This window comes from Lacerta agilis, chromosome 5 (genome assembly GCF_009819535.1).
Source record: "Lacerta agilis isolate rLacAgi1 chromosome 5, rLacAgi1.pri, whole genome shotgun sequence".
Classification (NCBI taxonomy): Eukaryota; Metazoa; Chordata; class Lepidosauria; order Squamata; family Lacertidae; genus Lacerta; species Lacerta agilis.
This window is the reverse complement of record NC_046316.1, coordinates 57415036-57439016: the sequence shown is the minus strand read 5'-3', so window position 1 is coordinate 57439016 and position 23981 is coordinate 57415036. Positions and strand designations below refer to the sequence as shown.

Below are 23981 nucleotides of genomic sequence, written 5' to 3'. Positions count from 1 at the left end.
AAATTATGGATCTTGTACTTCTAATCTGCAATTGCTTTATTTTTAGTTATCTAGATTTCCCCTCCTAGCACTAGCCCTAGGGTTAAGGCTGACAGGTCTATAATTTCTTGGACCTATTTTTTATAGTGAAATTATGCAAAGACTCATCTAGCTGCAGTCTAAAATATGAAATGTAGAAGTGGAAGGGGAAGATGCTGTGACTCTATGAACAGAGTTGCTTCCTTGCTTAATTTTCCACCTCCAGCACACTACCCCCTCTCCAAATCTGCCCAGAACTGCTGTAATGTTGATTCCAGTGCCAGTGCCATGACTGCTGGGCATGTCATTTCTCTAACCAAGCAAGATTTGTTGTCCAGACCCAAACAATGTGGGGAAGAAGAAAAGATGGCCAAACAGCCTTTCCAAATCATGCACACACAATTAATTTATAAAAACAATTATATGTACTGCAATTTCAGGGGGGGGGGAGAATCAGAGCATAACATATATACAATAAAAAACTGATCAAAACTAAAATAATGCATCACTGGCTAACCTCTCTCTCTCTCTCTCTCCCTCTCCCTCTCTTACTTATTCTCATAAGCCTGGTGGCAGGAGGAGGAGGAGCCAGCCACTGGAGCTGTACTAAGCTCACCTGTGTGCTTCACCTCTGCACTTTGGGGACATTGGGAGGGCCCAGCCCCTACTCCAAAAATATTTGGGGTCACAAAAGGGCTCAGCCCCCAGGAGCTGGCACCCCTGCCTACCACCAGCATACAAACTTGGAGCCTGGCAAGCTTCCATAGGCAAAGAAATTTCCTCCACCCCTTGCTTTCAGCTACTAACAGCAAGCAAAATCAATTCCCCCCCCCCCCAAGTAACTCACAGTCATTCCTATTTGTGTCCCACTGAGTTCATTTGGAGTTATTCGAAGGTAAACAAACTGCAGCTTCTATTAAGGTTAACATGCATGTTAGAGCTTCAGAAATATCCAGAAAAATGGTGTCAGTGTTGACAAGGCCCTTCTGTCTCCCCACATTTGCAATGTCTTAGGAGGAAGCAAGATTGCTTTCCTCACACAGGTGGGCATACCTGTGAGGTTCTCTCTTCTGATACCAACCAGACATTTAAAAAAATGTGGGACTTTTATTTGCAGGTTGCCTACAAGTATTTTTGAGCATATTTTAATATTATAGACTAAAGGTAGCAACAAAAATCCCCAGCTCCTCGGAAACTCATGCAAAGTAGCACATGCTTCATGGTACACATGCATTAGCTATTTATTGCACTAAACACCCATTAAACTGTCATGTACTCTGACTCTGCTGTGCAAGACAGTGACAATGCTTTTGTTGTGCTCTCAGAAGAGCTATTTATACACTCTGAGTCATGATTCTTGAAATGGTGTTCTTTCACCACCTATTAAAAATTAGAAGCATCATTAATTCCTACAAAAGCCACTGCATGCCCTCACTGTTTGGCTCCTTGGAGGAAGGAAACATTTTCATTGTTTCAGAGTCCTATTGAAATTACAAAGATTTCAAAATCAGTATAGGGAGCAAGTGTGTTCATCCACACCCGGGTGTACGATGAGGCTTGCTTTACAACAGACAAACTTTAAGATTTCCTTGCACATCACAGGACTCATTTTGAGCAGCTCCTGTTGCAACATTCAGACTCACTTGGCAACGCTCTTAGAAATGTGTCACCCTTTCCTCTGTTTAAGGTAACTTTTTGTTTGGCAAATTAAAAATGCATGCACAATACAATTCTAGTATACCATGCAAAGAACAAGATGGTGCCTTTGCTCCATTCCACATACAGAAATCCACAATACTGGCAGCTGAACCTTCTTTCAATACTGGCAATGGGACACTGTTCTCCACCACATTTGAGGGCAGCAGACTAACTCAAGGAACCCACAGCTCCGCCCTCCAACATCTCACTACCATTATCTGCAGCTCAGCTTCTGCAGCTTGAGATGACTGCCTCACTCACTAATGCAGGAGTGGGGAACCTCTGGCCTTATGAGCCTAACCAGGCCTTCCAGGCCAAGTCATGCCCGGTAGCCCTACACCTGTTGGCCTAAAAACACAGGAACCTCAGGCCAATAATGCAGAACTTATGTATACTTTTGTATACATACGCATTACCGTCTAGCAGCCCCTCTGTAACTGACCTTAAGGTAGCCAACCTAGAACAAAGAAAAATTAAAGTGAGAGACTGTGACATGAAACCATTGAGTGCACCATTGGTTTCAATGCTGTAATTTGTGGTTTGAATTGGCACAGTAGGTTTTTATTCCACTGTGTGTTCATTAGCTTGCCTGTGTTATCCATTACAGTCATACTTTGGAAGTCAAACAGAATCCGTTCCAGAAGTCTGTTCCGACTTCGAAATGTTCAGAAACCAAGGCACGGCTGCTTCCGATTGGTTTCCGATTGCGCAGGCACACCAGAAACAATAGCAGAAGCCACGACGGATGTTCGGCTTCCGAAAAAGCGTTCAAAAACTGGAACACTCACTTCCAGTTTTCGATTGTTCCGGAGCTGGGACGTTCAACTCCCAAGGCGTTCAAGAGCCAAGATACAACTGTACTGTTTTTGTGTGAATGCCACTGTTAGTACCATCTCTGTCGTTTATGGCATTTCATTTCCTTCTGACCACACTGTTTACAATCTCTCTCCCCCCCCCCCTTCCCTAGTGTAAGTATGTATCTGCAACTCAGGACAACATTTTATACATCTGATGAAGTGCAGTATACAATAGTCGACGAAAACGTCAGTCCTGCTACGTCTTGTAAGTGCCGTGAGATTCTTTGTTGCTTTTGCTGCGAGAGACTAACACGGTGGTCACCCCTTCGGAGTCCGTTACCTGGCACTATGTCCCATGAAACTCACTAGGGTTTACTAGTGCTCATCCGGAGTGTGTGGCTAATGTGTAATGACCTGGGTGGGGGTGGAAAAACTGCTGCTTCCTTCTCTTGCGGAGGATTAGTGGAGCAGCTTTCTGGGCTCTGAGCCTTTGGGAGGCGCCGGTGGGGGAGCTGATAACTTTGAAGCATGTTTTGAAATGGGGAAAATTGGCCCAGCTGAGATGAACAAAGCACAGCTTTCATTTGCAGACGACCAGAATACGGGCGAGGCGAAGAACGTGTCGAAATTCCCCTACTACGCAATTGTCCACTCCCTCAAAATCTGTTTTGCGCCCCCCCCCCATTCCCTTCCTAAGATGGCGGCTTCGGAAACGCCTCTTCCCAGGATCCCTTCCCAAGAAGGCGGTCGGTGCACAGACTATTAAAAAAGAAAACAAAAAACGGAGCGGCTTAGGGAAGCCCTCTTCCCGCGGACATTTTTTTTTACAGAGTCGACTTTCTTATTTGCCAGTCTGTTAAATCCACTCTCCTAAATGAGGCAGAGTCTCAGCAATGGGCAGAGCGCGTGGAGGAGGAAACACAGTAACAGAGAAAATCAGGGGCGTGCATCTACGGCGGGATGACTGCTAATGGCGCTGAAACTAGACAGTCAGTCAGGCGCACCGAACTAGCATGCTGACGTCATTAATCTGCGCCTCCGGAGGGGAAGGTCCCCCTTTACGCTATACGAACGGGACCGACAGAGCGCCTGCGGGAAGTTGCCGTGGGTCTGGATGGGGGCTGCGGCCCGGGGGAAGAATGGCGAAGGGCCCCTGCAGAGGAGGGAAGCTCCGCGGCTGCGCCATTCCTCCTCAGTAGCCGGCGGTGAGCTCTTCACCCGTCCCTCTCCCACGGCCAGCCCCAGTCGGCTCAGGGTAGCTGGACGCCTCCCTTTCCCCTCCATGCTTTCCCCAGCCCATCCCGCCGCCTTCTCCTGGTGCTTCTTGTTCGCTTTTCGTTTTCTCTCTTTCCCTGGAACCGACCGCCGCGCCCGCTTGATTCATTTTCTCCTCTGCTGGCTGCTTGTTTCTTAGGGCTCGTCGTTTCGCTTTCATAGAGCCCCTCGCAGGGGGGGGAAGGTGCTGCCAGGCCAGCGGCTCAACTCTTGGGGAGGCTGATAAGGCAAGATGTCTTCTGGACTCAGGGCAGCGAGCCTCCCCGCCTGGAAGCGGCACATCCTGGACGAATTGAGGCGACGGGACCGGCTGCAGAGACAGGCCTTTGAAGAGATTATTTTGCAGTGTAAGTAAAGGTTTTGGTGGCTGTTTGAAAGTCTCCAGTTTAGCCCCAACAGCATACATTGTTAAAAACTGACCCCCCAACCAAATGATTGTGTGTGTGAGGCCATAGTGTGTGAGGAAGGTTATTCTTGCAAACACAGGTTCCTGAGCTGGGCTGAATTGTAAACAACTTGTCGTCTGGATGAGAGTATTTGAAATTTTCTTAGTCAGATTGAAGTAGCCAGCCCTGCTTTAATTGCATTATACTTATAAGAGCATGTATGGAGAACATTGCTTTTGTAATGTTGTTTTCCGGTGCAAAGGTTATAGTAACTAAAACATTATCATCTTATTGCTGGATTGTAAAACTGGTGGTTTCTTTTGCTTTGTTTTTAACTGAACTCTTCCTCATTAGATAACAAGCTCCTGGAGAAGTCAGATTTCCATTCAGTGCTTGCTGACAAGCTACAAGTGGAAAAATATGACTTGCCAAGCCGGCATGAGATCAGGTACTTGCTGAATCAGTACAAGTGATGGTTACTGTGTCTGGTGTTGTTCCCTTTCCACCAACAATGGCTATTTGTCATAATGGCTATGTACTGCTTCCAGTATTAGTGAGAGAGTGCTGTTGCATGCATTTCCTTCTAGGGCTTCCCATAGACCTCCAGCTGATCACTGTGAATGCAGAATGCTGGAATTGATGGGTGTTTGGTCTGATGCAGCAAGGCTTTTATGTTCTTAATATATGAATATATTTTGGCTCTCTAGTATAGCAGTTATTAAAACTACTGGTAAGAACTGCTATAATGGTTATTGTCTGGTCCCTGTACAGTGGTGCCTCGCTAGACGAAAATAATTCGTTCTGCGAGTATTTTCGTCTAGCGATTTTTCCGTCTAGCGAAGCACCAATGCAAATCGCGGTTTTCGCTAGATGGAAAAAAAAAAATTTTCGTCTTGCGAGGCAGCCCCATTGACAAATTTGTCTTGCGGGGCAGCCTTCCGCTAGACGAATGCCTTTGTCTAGCGAGTTTTTTGTCTAGCGAGGCATTCGTCTAGCGGGGCACCACTGTACATATTTTCTTGGATGTAACTCCTCAATACCATTGGGCTTACTCCCAAGGAAGGGTGCACGTTATTTAATATCCAGTGATAGAAATGATATGCTAAATGTGTTGGTAATACTAGGTTTTTGAAAAGTTTAGCTAGTATTATTTTGAGCCATATAGGATAGGTATGAAGAGAGAATGGATGTTCACTATATCTGCAGGAATTGTGGCCATTTATCTTGGAGATCAATTCACCCATAGCTAAAATGGTCAACAAAGTACATAAAATCACTGGTGTACCGAACAGGAAAAAAGAAAATTTGATATGGAGATACGGTGCTCTGCTTATGTAATCTAAGTTCTACATTGAAATATTAATTTTACTCTTTTAAATGAAGTGAAATTTGTTAAATATAGGGATAGCCATCTGAAACAAAAATTTTGATGGAAAAATGGATTATGGGAATTGGATAAAAAGTAGATTGAAATGCTTTGTGAATTAAAAACTCAGAATTTTTCTTTTCTCATCCTCTGGAAAATTCCAGTCCAGGACATGATGGTGCAAGGAATGATTCTCACATGCAAGAAATAGCCCAACTTAGAATTAAGCATCAAGAGGAGCTGACAGAGCTGCACAAGAAACGTGGCGAGGTTAGGAGACCCATTTTATCCATGTGTAATTATAGGCTTACTGTGGGATTCAGAAGTTTGAAAATTGATCTCCAAAAGGGGATTTTAATAAGCTTTTCTTATCGCACTTTGTGCCCAGAAGGTTAGTTTTTATGTTCCTTAATTGTGTCATGTACTTCAGATGAGGTGTGTCTTAACTTACGTACAGTAGAACCTCGGTTTTCAAAGGTAATCCATTCTGGAAGACCATTCGACTTCCGAAACAGTCTAAAACTGAAAGCGGAAGCCTCAGTTCAATAAGGAAACTCAAAATGGAAGCCACGTCAGACGTTTGGGTTCCAAAAAACGTTCGAAACCAAAGCATTTACTTCCAGGTTTTTGGTGTTCGGGAGCCAAAGCATTCAAAAATGGAGCTCTTTGAGATCTGAGGTTTGACTGTATACTAATATTATAACATTGGTTAATAATTACGCAGATATCTCTTCAAGGAAAAAAAATAAAGATACTTAGGTTGTATTCAGCTAACTTTTACTCAGAGTAGACGCATTGAAATCAACAGACCTAAGTCATAGTTATTACTTTACTGGTAGATGTACTCTAAGTAAAAGTTTGTTAAATGCAACTCTTTGGGTCTAGCAGATAGACTATTCCATATGTTTTTAAAGACTAGAGTAAACATTTTTAATAAATGTTTTAATAAATATTTAAATAAATAATAGTACGATTTCAGCATGCATGAAATGTTATGCTAAGTTGGCAGGTATATGTATACTTGAGTGTTCGGGGGGGGGGGAATGAAACACTGAGGTTAGAGGAAAGTCAAACACAAAAAGTAGACTGTATTAATAGTTGCTTTCCCTCAGTAACATAGTTTCTTTCACAGTTGGCCCAGTCTGTGATTGACCTGAAAAACCAAATACAACAGAAGGACAGTGAGATGCAAACGAATAATGCAAAGTGAGTAGAACCCATTTACTACTTAGAGAATTTGATTTTGGTGCTGGATGCCAATTTTTGGTTGAATTCTCATTATAGTTGAGTGTCTTTGCCCAGTTTAGGCTGGTGCACGTGCTCTGCCCTTTCCCGGGGAAGCCAGACCTGGCTGTGGTAACACATGCCTTGGTTACACTGGATTATTGCAAAGTACTTTACATATGGATACCGTTGAAGAGTATTCAGATGCTTCAGTAGTCCAGAATGTGGCAGCAAGGAGGTTGGTGGGTGGGTACCCTTGGTATCTTATTACACCTGCCTTGCATAGCTGGCACTCACTACCATTTTGCTTCTGGGCTCAATTAAAAGTGTTGGTGACTACTTTTAGGGTCTTAAATGTCTTGGGTCCATCATAAGTGAAGGGACTGCCTTATTCTGTACTTACCTGCCTGTTCTCTATGAACAGGTGAAGAAGCCCTTATTTATATCCCACAGCAGAAGCATGGTTTGTAATAATGTCAGAGGGTTTTCTCAGTGGCCACACCAACTTTGTGGAGCATTTTGCTCTCATGAAATTTGGATGCCCACCTCTCCTGCTATCACTGGTGGGTGAATACCTGTAAGGTCCATAGGTAGTTGCTCATGAGTAAACAGGCAAGACTCCGACCTTTCCTTTGGTAGTTTTATTGTGCATACTATGTACACTGCAGAGCTAAAAGTTCATGTCTGTATCAACCGATGGCAGAATCCGGGAATGGCCCCTTCCAGTTCTGACCCCAACAAAAGAGTTTCGGTATACAGAATCCCCGCCTCCCCTTTGCGTTACACCCCTGTACGCATTCGGGGCGACAAAAATGGCGTGTCCCCCTGCTCGCCTTCTGAGCGAGGGGAGTGCAGAGCCTCTCCAACATCCCCAGAGCCTCGGCTCTTCAGCCCCTGGGCGGTCTGCCCCTCCCCACTAGAGATGTCGCCGCTGCCTCTGCTGGAAGAGGAAGTCCTACTGTCCAGGTGGGGCTGAGGCTCTCTGTAGCATCCTGAGATCCCTTCCACCCTGCGCTGAGCCTGGGACAGTTCCCTGACAGTACCTTTTTATTCTGACATGTTTTTGCCCTGACAGGTAGCTGGTGGCTTTTCTGAATACTGTGCTTTATCTACCTGCCTGACTGTTTTTATTTCTTTCAGAATTGATCTTTAAGTGTAGTGAGCTGCCTGAGGCATGTTTAAGCATTAGCCTGGGGTAGAGGTATCTAAATAATAAATATGTGGGTTGCCTCTCTTAAAGGATTATAGAATATTTGCAGAAGATATCTGAACTAGAGACAGAGTGCCAGGACCTGCGGAACAAGCTACAAGATCTTGAAAGAGCTAATCAGACTCTTAAGGATGAGTATGATGCACTCCAGATTACCTTTACTGCCCTTGAGGAAAAACTGAGAAAAACTACGGAAGATAACCAAGAGCTGGTAACACGCTGGATGGCAGAGAAAGCTCAAGAAGCTAATCGGCTCAATGCAGAAAATGAGAAAGATTCCAGGTATGATACCAGCCAGTTAAAACCTTTTGAGTTGAGCTTAAATATGCAATAGAAGCCCCTCCCCAAAATTTATTTCCCCAAACGTTATCCCCATCTTTTCTAGGTGAACATAGAAACTCTGTGTGTATGTGTGTAGATCTCAGTATTTTTTCCAGTAATCCTGGCCACTTAATGACTCGGTGAATCATGGCGAAGGACATTTTTTGAGATTGAAGTCGATCTAAATGTAGAGCAATTTAAGAATGGTTTATGTAATACAGCTTGTGTCTGTTCAACTGGTCCTCACTAGCCTCGTTTGCATGCATGCTTGTAATGCTAATCTTGTCTCCTGTGTGAAAGCATTGGGTGAAGTTTGGAGCTGGGTACCATCTGATGACACCCAGTTGTATTCTTTGCGCCGTCTGAGTTAGGGAAGGCTGTGTGAATACTGAACTGATGTCTGGGTACTGTAATGGGCTGGAGGTGGGACAAAAAACTGAGACTGAATCCTTGTGGGTTGGTGATTCTCATGTCCCAGAAATGGGTAGGTGACCTTCTGTAGATGTGATTGAACTCTACCTGAAAGAGCAAGTATGTAGGTTGGGTGCATCCTTGGTTCTAGCTATGTCACTGGTGGTCCACATGGTTTCAGTTGCTTGGAGTACTTTTTATTTGTTTATTTAAACAATTTCTGTGACACTTAACTACAAACATCTAAGATACAATGCAAAAAAATTTGAACATCAGTTGACCCTCCTTTGGGAGTTCCAGTTACAGGTGGGTAGCCGTGTTGGTCTGCCATAGTCAGACCAACTGACTATGGTATCTGAAGAAGTGTGCATGCACACGAAAGCTCATACCAGGAACAAACTCAGTTGGTCTCTAAGGTGCTACTAGAAAGAATTTTCGATTTTGTTTCTCCTTTGGGAGAGCATTTGAAAGGCAGTAGAAATTAATATGACATAGAGATATTTATTGAAGCACTTCTTGGTGATTGTACTGAACTCAGTAAGACAGAGAAACCAGTAGGAGAACACTTCAGTCTCCCAGGACATTCTATACAAGATCTCAAAGTAGCTGTAATATTACAAAAGAATTTCAGAAATAAACTGGAAAGAGAAGTTGCTGAATTCCAGCTTATTATCAAACTTAAAACCATGGAGAGACCTGGTCTGAATAGAGACATTGGATTCTTATCTCATTATACACGATAAAGCTATTTTTGGCCATCTCATCCCTTGCTTTTTTCCTGTAAGACCAATTGCAGTCATTAACAGTCGTCAACTGGTTTACCACATCTATCAGCCAATCACCTATTCCCACCACCCTTCTGAGTAATACCCCTCTCCACCCTCTCACTATATATAAGGGTCTGGTGACTTCTGTGCATCTGAAGAAGTGTGCATGTACACGGAAGCTCATACCAATAACAAACTTAGTTGGTCTCTAAGGTGCTACTGGAAGGAATTTTTTTATTCAGTAAGACAGTTGGGATTTCAGCCTCTGATTATTGGACTCTTGATATTTTTGAATCATTTGCACATTCCTTCAGAGAATGTCAGCCAATGACAGGATTTCCTAGCATTTCTGTTTTTCCTCGTAGAAGACGGCAAGCCAAGCTTCAGAAGGAACTAGCAGAAGCTGCAAAGGAGCCACTGCCAATTGAACAGTAAGTCTTCCCTCACCTCATTCTTCTCTAATGACTCCATGCGCCAGTCCTAGGAAGCAGACACAGACCCCACAATGAACATTACTGGTCTGTTCAAGCTTTGAATGTTCTTCATTAAATTTTGGCTTTAGCATTCTGCACTTTGAAATGTGCAGTCAAGTGGTGGGAAAGGTTCTTAATTTTACCTGTAAGAGAACGGAGGAATGCAAAATAAGTTCACAACTTTTAAGTTGACAGTGTTGCATTACTTGATTGTAGAAAGGGATGAGACAGATAAGAGATGGGGAGGGTTTCCCTGTGATGTCAAGAAACTGGAGGTCCATGCAATGTGAGCATTAGGGAATGCAGTGGGGGACCAGGAAAAAAGGAAGCTGGCGAACTGTTGCTATGGTGCCTTTCCTCCTTCAGCAGCCTCTTTGGAAAAGGGAAATGTTCCACTACATCAGGGGTCCTTAACCTGTGGTCCATGCACACCTCTGAACCCCCAGCCAACCATTCTGGGCTATCCTTGGCTTGCTGATTTGAGAGAATTCACAAGACAGTGGTAGGGAAGACACCTCAGGCTTCCACATCAAATTGAACTTCCTACTTTCCTGGAAAGTAACAAAGCTGCTGTTAGTTTATACTTACTACAGTTAAAAAAAAACAACCAACCCTACAAAAAATATTTTTAAATATTGATCTAAATTACTAGTATGTGAAAGCTAATCAGTTCTGTGCTTGAGGTTACGTCGACATAGAGTCCAAATTTGCTTTTTCTCATTTTCTTTTATTATCCCTGGAGTGCACAGAAATCGCACTTTGTAAAATGCAAACAATGTTGTATGCGGGCTCAGCTTGAATTTCAAAGGCAAAATTTGACTGAAAAGAATGGGTAGAATCCCACCTTACTTAGACACTCAAGGCAACATAGGTTTGGATTGGGTAAAACCAATGCTTCACACTAAAAATACTCTGAAAAGCAAAAGGTAATAAAAACAAATAAAACATCAGTGGCAAAACTCTCCTTACCGTTAGGCTAATTATTCCCATAATTCCTTAGTGTGCATAAAGAAGGTGGCTGTAAAAGTGCACTTTCCCTTTAGCCATATAAGGTAGCAAGCTTATGAATTCTGTTGAGAGGGCGGGGAGTTGCTTAGCCCAAATGCCTGAATGTCCTTCAACTCTCAAATGATTCAAAAAAGGCATGATCCTGTCCTCCAGGGATGACGATATTGAAGTGCTGGCGGATGAAACCTCTGACCCTGCTGATGAGACATCTCCAGTGCGCGCTGTCAGTCGAACAGCCAGGTAAGAAGAATGGGGATAAAATAATGGATCCCCCGCCCTAACCCACAAGAAGCTAATAAAGAATTCCAAGGGGGGGGGGGAATTGCACATATCCTTAATGGTGCAGCGGTTTGAGAACTGCTGCTATTGTATCCTGAAAGGGAAAATACTTTTGAGAGAGTTGTTATTTCCAGTGTGGATGTATTTGTGATTTCTTGGCTTACAAATGCCAGCATCGAGGGGAGCTGTTGCAGACAGTTCTTCTCTTGACTGAAAGGACCATGGCAAAGCTACCTAAATTGGCTCTCACAGCTTTGGAGAGCTGTAATTAACTCATCACTCTGTGTCTGGGTGTGGCAAAGCCCAGTAATGGTGGCAGCAACTGCAGGTGGAAGGGAAGAAGGAAGCAGGCTGGCTTTAAGTATTTGGAAGACTGATAGACAGAGAGAGTGATAGAGACAGGTCTATATCTCCCCTATCCTTGGTGGGCCAAAGCTCTTATCACAATTTTTATTTTAAAAATATAAATATCTCCTTTTCTTATGAAGCTACTCTTTCAGTTTCATATTTGGCTATGAAAATATTTCTGTAGAAACTCCTCTTGTGGATCATAACCATCTGATTGCTTTGTTTACCTCTGAAAACTTATTTCTTAATACAAATTCTTAATTTTATTCTCAAAGTCTAAACGGCTTAAACCTCTGTAAGGTGCCTCCTCTTCCTGCTGTTAGGCCAACATGAATTGCGCTCAATTCATAATTGGTGGTGCGAGCATTTTTATTTCTTCAGTTCCAACGTGGTGACTTTTTTGACTGTCCTGAATTTGAATTTCCTGCTTGAAGTTGGGGTTCAAGGAGAAATGCTCTCCTTGTTGCATGCTGTGGGCTATGTGTGTTTTTGACCTCTGCTTGAACAACAAGATTTAAATCTGTCCTCCCCTCCTCTTTAGTAAGCGACACTCCCAGCCAGCTGGAGGCCTTCTGGACTCTATCACTAATATATTTGGGTAGGTTAGAATACATTCGCCTCTTTTGTTACATATCGGTACAATATGCACCAATATTTCAGTGATGCAAGGATTGCAAACAGTTGTCCTTATCTCAGCCTTTTTTCCTAGCTTCTGCCTCCCCGCCCCCTTTTTTTCTTTCGTTTTCAACTTCCTGTTCCTTACATCTGCTGTGTGCTGACCTCTGATCTTTCCCTCCAGTCTGTCTGAGTCTCCCCTTTTGGGACATCACTCTTCTGATACTGCCAGGTGAAAATTCGCTTGAAATTATTCACACTTAATCCAGCATGTGAGTGAGGGATGTTGAAGTAACTGCCTTGTTTTGATGTTGTTAACTGTAGCAGTGAAAAGACTTCCCTGTTAAAAGGTGCACTTTACCCTCTTAGATGGGGGCTGGGTTAAAAGCGAGAGCAAAATTAATTGCTAAGTTAACTGTAGTTGCAATGACTGTGCTGTGGCCTTTCATTGTAGTTCCTTCCTGCACTGAGCTGAGGATCCATGTCTAGGTGTAGAAATGCAATGTGAGCTTTAGACTGAGGAGTATTTGTAGTATGTACTTTTCAGTTAAGTGGGATTTACTTTATATGGGAGGAAAATAAACATTTCATTAAAATAAATTGAAAAGCTGCAGGAACTTGTCTTAGCAGTGATCTTTGAATTGGTTTGTTTTAACTCAGGACTCCATAAGGCTGCTGTAATGTTGGTGAGTGCTTCCCCAGGCTGCCCACAACCTCAAGTTACCATGCCATCCAACAGGTCCATGGGAGAAGCCAGTTGCAAAGATTATAGCAGCCAGGGGAGTCCCAACCATGCAAAGCCATCTCTGTGGGTGTAACCACCCAACTGCTGATATACCTGAATTGGGCTTAAGTCTCTCTGCCCCTTCCTTCCCATTCTTACCCTATTGTGTAGTCGGGATCATCTCCCTGCCTATAATTTGAAGACCGAGCTGGTTCCCACCTGTGCCTAACTATATGCATTGGTTGTGCCCTTTCTCAGGAGACGCTCTTTATCCTCATGCCCCACCCCTCAAGATAATGTGGAGGCACACCCAGGCGCAAGCAAAGAGGTGCGAGTCCCTACCACCGCTCTGTTTGTCTTTGTAAGTATATTTGAGAGACATTATCTTTGGGTGTAGAACTTAGTAGCCTAACTTCTAGGTAAATCTCTTTTTGTTTACTGATGTCATCATTATGTAATTGTAACCATTTATGCAGATGTCCCTCTCTTGCTTTCACATCTTCACTCACCATGGTTGCAGGGGTGAGTGTGCTACCATCCGCTGGTGAGCCCAACCTGTTTCAGCCTGCCTTCTTGCAACTTTGGAGCAGCAGAAGTGGGAGGGAATCCCTGACCCCTCCCCAGCTCCAAGGTTGGGAGGAAGGCTAGAGGTTAACCTGGCTGCTGTGCAAAACAGGCCATTCAGCAACCCCCTCACCCTTTTCAGCTCCAAACCTGGAGCCTAGGAGAAAAGCCAAGTGATTGTCCATGGCAGAGGAAGAGGCAGGGTCCTGATGCCCACAATAATTGTCTTGGCTGACAAGGGCAGTCCGAAATTGGGCCCCTCCCTGTTTAGAGTTTTCTAAAACAAATCACAAACTTGTTCATTAATAGATGTTTTGCTGAGGTCAGTGATGACGTCATAAATCTCTGATTGCACTGGTGAATTGCACACCCGCTACTTTCTCAGCTCCCAGCAGCTTCATGCTTTCTATCTCCCATCCACACTTTAGTAATGCTGTGAGGTGTTATGAGGCTGCTGACAATATGCGGATAAAGTCAGTGCATGCTGCCAAAGTGTAAGTGGCTTGGCACCGACTGCTATCTGACAAAGTGACTCAAGGAGCTAGTAGTTTTGGGATGTGTCTTAATGTGCATGATCTTTAGTTTTCAAGCTGAGACCTCGTGATTGTGAATAGAGGAGAAATTTGTTCCATTTAAAATATAATGGGCAGGAGTCCCCTAACCATCTTAGTTGGTTGAGAGACCACAGCCATTGTTGTAGGGGTGTTTATTCTAAAGATCTGGTTGTTATATATGCTTGGTTTCATGTAGTTGAAATCAAACAGGAAAATAGTAGTTTTGACAAATGATCCACTTGGTGTTACACTGTGTGAGTGTGGTTCATGCTTCAAGCTTGCAGTATCTCTCGTAGACCGGAGTGTCTCTTGATACCATCTATAACTCTTCATGTCCTGTTTCTTTTCCACCCCGCTAGGATGCACATGATGGGGAGGTGAATGCGGTGCAGTTCAGCCCTGGCTCTCGGTTACTGGCGACAGGAGGCTTGGACCGGAGAGTCAAACTCTGGGAAGTTTGCGGAGGTAAGTTCCTTAAATAGGTACAAATTAGCTTCCTCCTAAGATTGATTCCATAGTTGACATCTTCAAAGTAATTGTGAAGATCTGCAGCTATAGTGCAGAACATTTGAAAGAGACATTCTCATATGGTGACTAGGATGTTGGGTTTGGATGTAGGAAACTCATCTTCAACTCCCCACTCAGCTGTGATGATAAATGTCTTCTCCAGAACTGTTCGTTACTCAGAGAAGGGAGAACTCATAATTCCAGTGGGACAGCATTTGCTTTGGATGCAAGAGGTTCCAGGTTTTGTCTCGAACATTTCTAGTGAAAAGGCTATTGGGTACCAGAACTGGGAAAGAGTGTTTGTCTGTCTTGTCTGTCTATCTGTCTCTTTGACCAAGACTCTGAAATCACTGTCAGTCAGACAGTGGGCCAGTAAGTCAGAAGGACTAGTAGTCTGTCTTGTTTGCAGATCAGCTTCCTATCATCAAGAAAATGTATACGACTTACAGTTGTATGTCGCTAATCCTGAAATATCAGATCTGTGTCTTTTCATTATGATGCTGCTTTTTTCAAATACTTTCCTTCAATATCTGTATAACAACATCAGAAATCATCCCAAAGTATCACTCCATAATGATACATGACTTGATAAATTGATTTATTGTGATGGTTTGATATTTTTTCAGGCCGTTTTATTGTATATTTTTGTTGCACCCTGCCCTGACATTTCTTTGAATGAAGAACTAGTTTTAAATCCTCTAAGAAAATAATGAAATGAAATAAATACATGTTACTCTTGCCTTTGGCTGAATGAAATAGACATGGGTTCAATCTTTTTCCTGCCTCCTAACTTCTGTTTCTTTTTTCTTGCACCACAGAGAAGTGTGAACTTAAAGGCTCTCTAACTGGCAGTAATGCAGGGATTACAAGCATAGAGTTTGATAGTGCGGTGAGTATTTATTATAGCCCTCCCCCCCTTTTTTGCAACTGTTTTCCACCGCACTTCCCAAACCATGTCTCTGAAGTAAGCACAAAATAGATTGGGGGGGGGGGGGGAATGACACAATCGTCCAGAAATAGGTACAAAATTAGAGCCATTCTAACACTGATTAATACTGTCCTTTTCATAAGATTGACTTGCTTATGCCTTTTGTATGTAACATGCACTGATTTTTTTGCCAAGGTATGAAATGTCACAGTTTCATAACTTGTGAGGCACATGGCATAAGTCTCTGCTTCTTTTGAGATCTAACAGTGTTTTGCTGAGGTCAGTGATGAACAGTAAAAGGTCTGATTTGCCCAGTGGTTTTGCCTCCTTTACCATCGCAGCTCCCAGCTTTTTCTCTTCCATCATACTCTAGACATGGTATGATTGGGAGAGTATTTGCTGATAAATGGAGATACGTTCAGTTTGTGTTACTCTAGAGCACTGGGTAGACGTGACTGACATTGTTATCCAACATAAACAGATAATGGAGTTTTTGAGGTATTGGAGCCACTTTATGGGTATATGATCTCAATTTTTTAGCTGAGACCTCTTTTGCAGCAAAACATCTTTCTCAAGAGCTCTTGTCAAGTTATCAGCTGTGGCAGGAAGAAAGTGGGAGAAGGAGTGGGGTGGGGTAGGGCACTAAGTGTGAAAAGATTGAGCAGTGGTAGATAAGTAAATAAAATTGGGTGAGAGGTTCTTTAACTTCAGGCAAGAAGGTGAGACAGAAAGCAGCTTAAAGACAATACAGAATCTTAGTGATAAGGGTACTCACTGTCTCAGTATCAAAAGAGAGGACAGGAAAAGACCTAATAGGAGGTCAAGAAGAAGTAGCAGATGTGGCAGTGATCTGAAATAAGATGGTGACAGACGGATACAATATTCCTTCGATGCAAATGACCATGCAGGTGGTTGTGGTTCTAGAAAACATTGCTACAACAGTGAGAGAACCAGGTGCCCTCCAGTTGGTGATGGACCAGCATGAACATTGGGTTAGGTTGCCTGGAAGTTGTAGTCCATATGACCAGAGGTTCCCCTTCCTTGTTCTACAAGAAGAAAGATCGTGTTGAAAGAGTTTTAAATTGTGTTTCCTCAGGGTTCTTATTTATTAGCGGCTTCAAATGACTTTGCCAGTAGGATCTGGACTGTGGATGATCACCGGTTACGGGTGAGTATCTTTTCCCCACACGTGTGGCATGTATGCCTGCTTCTCACTTGTCTTCTAAATATCAAAAAGTGTTAGAAATTTGTAGGGATGTGTTGCAGGATTTTAACTGCAGCTCTTGACATCTTTCAAAATTGTGTGGCTAGCTAATCTCTTTTCTGCTTTTATTTACAAAGAGCTCTTGCAGTAAACCTGACAGATGCAGATTGCTGATACCTCTGACACAGACTGGTAGAATGTACTGTTTGAGAGATCAGCAAACCAGGATAGGTTCTGAAGGAGAACCTTCCTGAGAAATTTTATACTTTGCAGAATTTTGCTTAACATTAATATTAAAACGCTGCTGAAGAATGATATTGGCTTTGGTGGAAGCAGACCAGTTCTAGGTTGGTGAACCAATAAAAGTAGTTGTTTTTCCTTTGCATTTTGAAGTTGGTCTTTGCAAGCATAAAGACACACTTCACGTTCATATCTTTCTCTAGTTTGCTCCCTCTCTGCCATGCGAACTGCATGCATATGGTCCAGCTTCCAGCAACTCCAGTTCAAAAGCTTCTAGGATAGGATAGCTGGAAAAGCCTCCACTGTTAGTTGGAGTTGACAGTAGACTAGAGGCTCCAAGGGACCCAGTAGAAGGAGCTTCATTTAACTGTAAATACTAATATGTGTGAACTTGGGGGGGGGGAGTACACAAGATTCTAGGAATTGCTTCGCTGAAAGACTGTGACTCTATGGTAGAGCATCTGCCTTGCATGCAGAAAGGCCCGAGTTCCATCCCCAGCAAGTCCTGGTAGGGCTGGAGAAGTTTCTTGCTATGCTGCAGCTAGTCAGTATTGACAATACTGTGCTAGATAGACTAATGGTCTGACTTGGTATAAGACTGTTCCCTATGGATCAGACAAAAGTCTAGCTAGACTGGTACTCCATCTCCAAAGATGGCCAGCCATATGTCTCTGGGTAGCAGCAGAAAGTGGTGAAAGCCATCTCCTGTTGTATATCCCTGGCACTTGGTAATTTGGGATATACTACCACTGAACGCTGAGTTTCCATTTAGCAATCATGGATCATAGGTCCATCCTCTATGGTTGCTGATACCTTATCCAACTAAGAGATGCAGAGGTGGTCTTCTGTACAGCAGGTGCTTGGCAAACCAAACTACAGTAGGATTGTTTAGATCTCAAATCGGGTTTGAGTCTGGGTAACATTTTCAGAGTTCTGTTCTTGCTAAATGGTAGGATGACATAGCTAGAGAGAGCAACTGTTGCAAAGCCTTTTCACTGATAGGATGTCAATCTCTTTCTAGCACACGCTCACGGGGCACAGTGGAAAAGTCTTGTCGGCCAAATTCCTATTGGACAATGCGCGCATTGTATCTGGGAGTCACGACAGAACCCTCAAACTGTGGGACCTGCGCAGCAAAGTCTGTAAGGAAGCTATTCCACGTATACAATAGCAGTTCCCTTGCTTTTTGTGTGTCTCACATGTGTTGAAGGGCACAAGAGCAGAACTTTTATTGACTTGTTATTTCTCAAAAGTGTTCAGGCTTGGTACTGATTACCCTTCTATTAAGATTCTGATAGCTACTTGGAATCAAAACTACGGTAGTTTGTTCTACCAGGTTGTATTACCATAATGCTCAGCAAGAGGGCACCACATCATCGTTCTGCTTGAGATTCTTGTGGCAGGGTGAAGTAGCTCACAACTTCTTTGGAGCTACTATGCTTGTGATTAGAGGGGTTAGCTTATGGGGCTGGCATTCTTACTGGTCAGTTACAGTTCTAGTGAAATTGGATTAAGACAGTAATTGTGTTTGGTGCATGAGTGATGGGTTTAACTGGGTTTTTTTGCTGAGAGAAGAGTATGGTTGGAGTGTGGGGGTTATAGTCGTTGTCTTCTTTATCTAAGGTATAAAAACAGTGTTTGCTGGCTCCAGCTGCAATGATCTGGTCTGCACAGAACAGTGTGTGATGAGTGGACACTTTGACAAGAAAATTCGCTTTTGGGATATTAGGTAAGTTTGAGATGGAGGATGTGCTGGGATAAGGGGACATTGAAATGGCCCTGTGACTTAGCTTTGGTTCATTTGTATCTGGCAGTGTGGTCAGTGAAGTTCCACTGTTTCCAGGGCATGGGTGATTCCTTGAGCTGTGATTTATGCAAATAGTTCAGACTGCACAGTTCCCTGCAGGATGTTGCACAGCTGTGTCTGAGTTGTACTTAATGCCAGGGGTTGCATGAAAAGGAGGTGATAATTTTTATTGAAAACAACATGATCTAGGGAGAGAACCCTTGGAAAATAGATGAGTTTTTCTGGAATTCTCCAAGAAAATTCATAGATGCTGAGCCAATTCTGAAACAAACTGAGATAAGCTCCGCTACCACTACTTAAAATACTCTTCTGCATGCATGAAGATTAGAAATATGATTGTCTTTAAATTCTTGCTCACAAGCTTGGAAAAACTAATTCTGTTCCAGACTGAGAGTGGTACAGCGCAGAATCCTGTGTATAGCATGTGAACTATGATACCTGGTTTCCATCCCTTATTATTGTATGCTGCTGCTAATTAGTGAGGCTTTGCATTCTCATATACCTGGGAGCACCGAGCAAAGTACTCTTAAAAGAAATGCTACTCTTGTCACCTTCTGTTTTTTTAGATCTGAGTGTGTGGTACAGGAAATGGAATTGCTTGGTAGGATTACAGCTCTAGATCTCAACCCAGAGAGAACAGAACTCCTCACCTGTTCACGAGATGACCTGTTGAATATTATTGATCTCAGAGTCAGTGCTATCAAACAGACTTTCAAGTGAGTACTGCTTTACCAGTGGGTTGTGGAGTTATAAGCCTGCTGTATGTGTAGCATTGCTACTAGGACTGCAGGGTTAGCCATGATAATAACAGGCAAAGGTAGGAAGTAGGTTAGTCTGGTCCTGGAAAACCTCTATTTTGTACATCTCATAGTAGTATAGAGGCTTGTCAAATCCAGAAGGGGTCCAAGTTTCTGTATCTAAGATGAAAGGGGGTGCTGTGAGGAGTGCTCTTGTTGTTGGGTTATTAATATTTGGATCTGTAGAAATGAAATTTCAGTTATTTCATAGCTGCCCTAAAAGTAAAATGTGAAAGATAGTTTTATTTAACCATTTTTTTTCATTTTTTTTTTCTTTTTTCTTTCTTTCAGTGCTCCAGGGTTTAAATGCGGGTCTGATTGGAACAGAGCTGTATTCAGGTAAGCAGCAGTGTTGGTTGAACTACAGGGCACTTGAGAGGGATGTGTGATACTTTCAATTTTTATGCACTCAAGATCCTGAGTAATCCTCTTTATTAAAAGTAATGTTGAATTTCATGTCCAAGTAACCAGAGTTCCAAAATAATTTTTTATTCTAGGAATTAAGTTACCGTATTTTTGCTCCATAAGACGCTCCTGAACATAAGATGCTCCTGAACATAAGACGCACCTAGTTTCTAGAGGAGGAAAGGGGGAAAGCCCTGGTTTTTTGAGGATCAGCTCAAATTTGTGCAGCTTTTTTTGCAAAGGGAAAAGCCCTGGTTTTTTGAGGATCAGCTCAGATTTGTGCAGCTTTTTTTGCAAAGGGAAAAGCCCTGGTTTTTTGAGGATCAGCTCAGATTTGTGCAGCTTTTTTGCAAAGGGGGGAAAGCAAAGCTTTTGCAAAGGGGGGAAAGCAAAGCTTTTTGCAAAGGGGGAAAAGCAAAGCTTTTTTGCAAAGGGGGAAAGGCAAGAGGAAAAGCCCCATTTTTATGGGGTTCAACTCACATTTCTGCAGATTCTTAAGGAGCCCTTTCTACAGTTTGCAGAAAGATAATCTAATCAGCCAGTTACATGTGACTGGGGAAACAAACAGCCTCTCTCTGCAGGCACATTCAACAATGGAGGCCTGGGCAAGGGGGCGGGGCCCAGAGGGAGCCGGGAGTCTTATTTCTCTCCCGATCTCTTGCTGATCAGCTGCTGAGCGGGGTCCTTTCAACACTCCCTTCTCTCTCTTTCTTTTAAAAAAAAGCAGCATCTGCTTTTGGCCCCTGGGCAATTTGGCTCCAGGGACCACCATTCGCTCCATAAGACGCACAGATATTTCCCCTTACTTTTTGGGAGGGAAAAAGTGCGTCTTATGGAGCAAAAAATACGGTATCCAGTTTAAGCTTCAGAACTTTAGCTTCCTTGTGTGAATGTGATTATTTTTGCAGATGATAGGTTCTACATAGTGAAAGATCTGATCAATGGGTGATGATGATGATGATAATGATAATTGTTGTTGTTGTTTGTTTGCACCCCACCCATCTGACAGGGTTGCCCGAGCCACTCTGGGCAACTTCTGGCATACAGTCGTACCTCTGGTTACGAATGCTTCAGGTTGCGTTTGTCGCGGGATACGAACGCGCTGAACCCGGAAGTACCGGAACGGGTTACTTCAGGGTTCCGCAATTCGTGCATGTGCAGACATGCAAAATGACATCATGCGCAGAAGCGCCAAATCACGTCGCGCACATGCACAGATGTGGTGTTTCAGGTTGTGGACCTTTCTAGTTGCGAATGGGGCTCCGGAATGGATCCTGTTCGCAACCAGAGATACCACTGTATATAAAAACATAATAAAACTTATTAGCAAAAGTGGAGAGATGAGCTTGGTACTCTCCTTTCAAGGTAGATAACAGGTTCTGTGCTTGTATGAAGCTTTGGGCTCAAGATTCTGTTCCCACTGATTAGTAAGAAGAGATTTTAAGTTGAGTGTCTCATTAAACTGGACTAATTTTCCTGAAAAAATTATGAATTATAGATCCCCTAAGCTAGCTTGCAGTGCTGGTGAGTGGAGCACTCTTTATGGTGCTCTAGACAAGAAGAAAGTAATTTAGCACCAACTCTTTATTGCATTGCAACTAAATGTATGCTTTCCCCTACTTCCCCAAGCTGACAGAAGGGGTGTTCCCATCATTCTATTCCTTTATGACACTTTGCCACCTGGCTAGACAAGCAGCTGTTCTACTATAGTCATGTTGCTGGGTGGAATTTTGGAAATAGTGCAGATTAATTGCCAAATATCTGCAACATGGGTACCTTTCCACCTTTCATCTACTGCAGTTTGTGTTGAATAATTTGTGTTGTCACCACTACTTTAGTCCTTTCTGATTCTCTGAAGAGAGTCTGTCTAGCTTATGATTTCAAAGCTCTAGTTTAAACTATGGCTATTGTGCTGCATTTCTGGGAGGCTTTGGGTGGCTGGGCTTACATGGTGATTTTGCATTATGAGCACAGGATAAATTAGTGGTGGAGGCCAGTATCTTGACAAAAAGGTAAATAAATGAATCTTTTTCTGCTCTTTCCCTGAACCAAACTCATGATTCTTCAGCCCTGATGGAAATTATGTGGCGGCTGGCTCAGCAGACGGGTCACTCTATATTTGGAATGTGCTTACTGGGAAAGTGGAGAGGATACTCTCCAAGCATCACAGGTGAGGCAAGATGATGCTGTCAGAATGCCACAGATCTTGTGTGATGGTGATGTAGTTATATAGAAGCCTGTAAGATGAAGTTTAACGCTCCCTCGGTGATTGGTTTAATGACTAAGGCAACAATCCTAACCCCACTTACCTGGAAGTAAGCCCCATTTAATTCAGTAGAACTTAGATCTGAGTAGACTTGGTTAGGATCACCCTGTAATTCAGTGTATCATTAGTATGCATTGAGATTAAGAAATGACATCTGAGCAAACTTGAGTGGCTCAAGTAAGTTGCTGCACACGCTTTAAAAAATGAGACTGAATAGCATTTCTTTCTTTAACCTGGACTCTGAGTGTATTCCGCAATCTAATAAACTGATTTCATGCTTCGTTTCAGCAACTCAATCAATGCTGTGGCATGGTCACCATCTGGAGCCTATGTGGTCAGTGTGGACAAAGGAAACAAGGCTGTGCTGTGGTCTGAATTTTGACTTGAAAGCACAAAAACCAGCATGCCAAAAACCTGCATGGGAGGGCAGTGGTCCCTGTCTGTCTGGACAGGGCAGAAGTCCAGTGCCTAACTTCAGGCAAAAGTCTTTTGCTAAACACAAAAGTTTGGGTCTAGGAAAGAGCTGCTTATGCATCAGCCAAGGAAGAAAACCCCCTTCCCATCGAAAGTATGTTGCTGGCATTCAACCTCCGTCAAGGATTGACTGCATTGGGTGGAGTCATTTAAGATGTACCATCTCTGCATTGGAAAGAGTTTCCACACCAGACAGCAGTGCCAAACAATTCCTTAATTTCCAGTGGCACTTCAAGTTCTGGAGTGTTCTAGCAAAGTTCCTGCTTGTCCTGATGTTATGCATGTACTGTCACCTGTGTTCTCTTCTGTGGGCTGGCTTAAGATGCAAGGTGAAGGATCCTGAAACATAGGAAGGGCGGGGGCTTGGCTGTAATCTCACGTGAACAAGCCCATGACATTGGCAGTTGGGTCGAGGAAGACACTAGCATTTACTAAATCACAGCACCCTGTATCATCTTAACTTGCCATTGAGGGAATTGTCTGTTCTAGGGTTGTTGTTTTTTCAGAGATGCTGCATCCTCCAATGGCTTTCCAGGTGGCAGTGGAACGGAAGCATTTTAATGTGACCCAGTTTGTATTGGGTTTTAGTTGTGAGCTAGAATGATAAGCGCTGCTGCTGTGATGAAGAATGTACAACTAGCAAGACTTCAGCACCAAAACCAAATACACGGTTACTTCTGCTGTCCTCCTTGTATTGGAACCTCTTGAGTGCAGAGGAGCAAAGGTGGAGGGATAGAGCCCTGAATGTAAATGTCCTGGTGCTGGCAAATTCCGATCACTTGCCGCTGAGAAAATGTGCAATATTCTTCCTGTGTCAAGCTCCCTCTCCCTCTCCCCCCCCCTCTCTGCCTCTGCCATGGAGCAGAGTGGTTGGCTTGTGCCCCTCGGCATTCAAATGCACAATATGGTTTGGGGAGGGGCTAGCTTGTGGCACTGAACATTGATGCAGCCAAACACTTTTTCCACATCCAGTGGGCTGTGAGACAAGCCACCAGCATTTAATTGCCTTTTAATTTGCACTTTAATTTTGCTTCCTTCCTAAGCTTGTTTTTGTAGGGAAGTATTTGTATTGAATGGCAGAGGTGAGCAGGAATTATTCATGTCCGGGGGTTTTGCCAGGGGACCCCTCTTGTTTTGACAACTTCTGCAGAGGAAAACAGGACACGGGACAAAAATCTTATTTATTGTATTAATCCGCCCACTAGTACTTGACCGGTTATAAATAAACCTGTGTCCTGCTTCTAAATCCATGCTGCTTTCCCTTTCTTCTGTTAACCAGTTTGGGCAGGGGAAGTGGAGAAAAGTGCCTGAACAG

The 23981-nt window shown here is 43.3% G+C and overlaps 1 protein-coding gene and 1 non-coding gene across 5 annotated transcripts; both read left to right on the top strand.

Annotated features, from left to right (window-relative positions):
* The first annotated feature begins 3564 nt into the window (after window positions 1–3564).
* On the top strand, window positions 3565–23913 carry ATG16L1 (autophagy related 16 like 1). Of its 4 annotated transcripts, XM_033150002.1 has the most exons (20): window positions 3565–3718; window positions 3928–4135; window positions 4529–4622; window positions 5705–5810; window positions 6673–6746; window positions 8005–8256; window positions 9839–9904; window positions 11108–11194; window positions 12123–12179; window positions 12381–12428; window positions 13179–13281; window positions 14398–14503; window positions 15364–15434; window positions 16570–16641; window positions 17939–18059; window positions 18541–18646; window positions 19291–19440; window positions 19813–19860; window positions 21995–22096; window positions 22481–23913. In XM_033150002.1, exons 2-20 carry the CDS (start codon window positions 4021–4023, stop codon window positions 22572–22574), a joined length of 1872 nt encoding a protein of 623 aa, XP_033005893.1. In that variant the 5' UTR covers window positions 3565–3718; window positions 3928–4020; the 3' UTR covers window positions 22575–23913. The 4 variants fall into 4 exon arrangements, with proteins under 4 accessions (XP_033005893.1, XP_033005895.1, XP_033005894.1 ...); XM_033150004.1 differs by lacking the exon at window positions 12123–12179; XM_033150003.1 differs by lacking the exon at window positions 12381–12428.
* LOC117047655 lies at window positions 15752–16021 on the top strand. Its single transcript, XR_004426721.1, has one exon.
* Window positions 23914–23981: the final 68 nt, after the last annotated feature.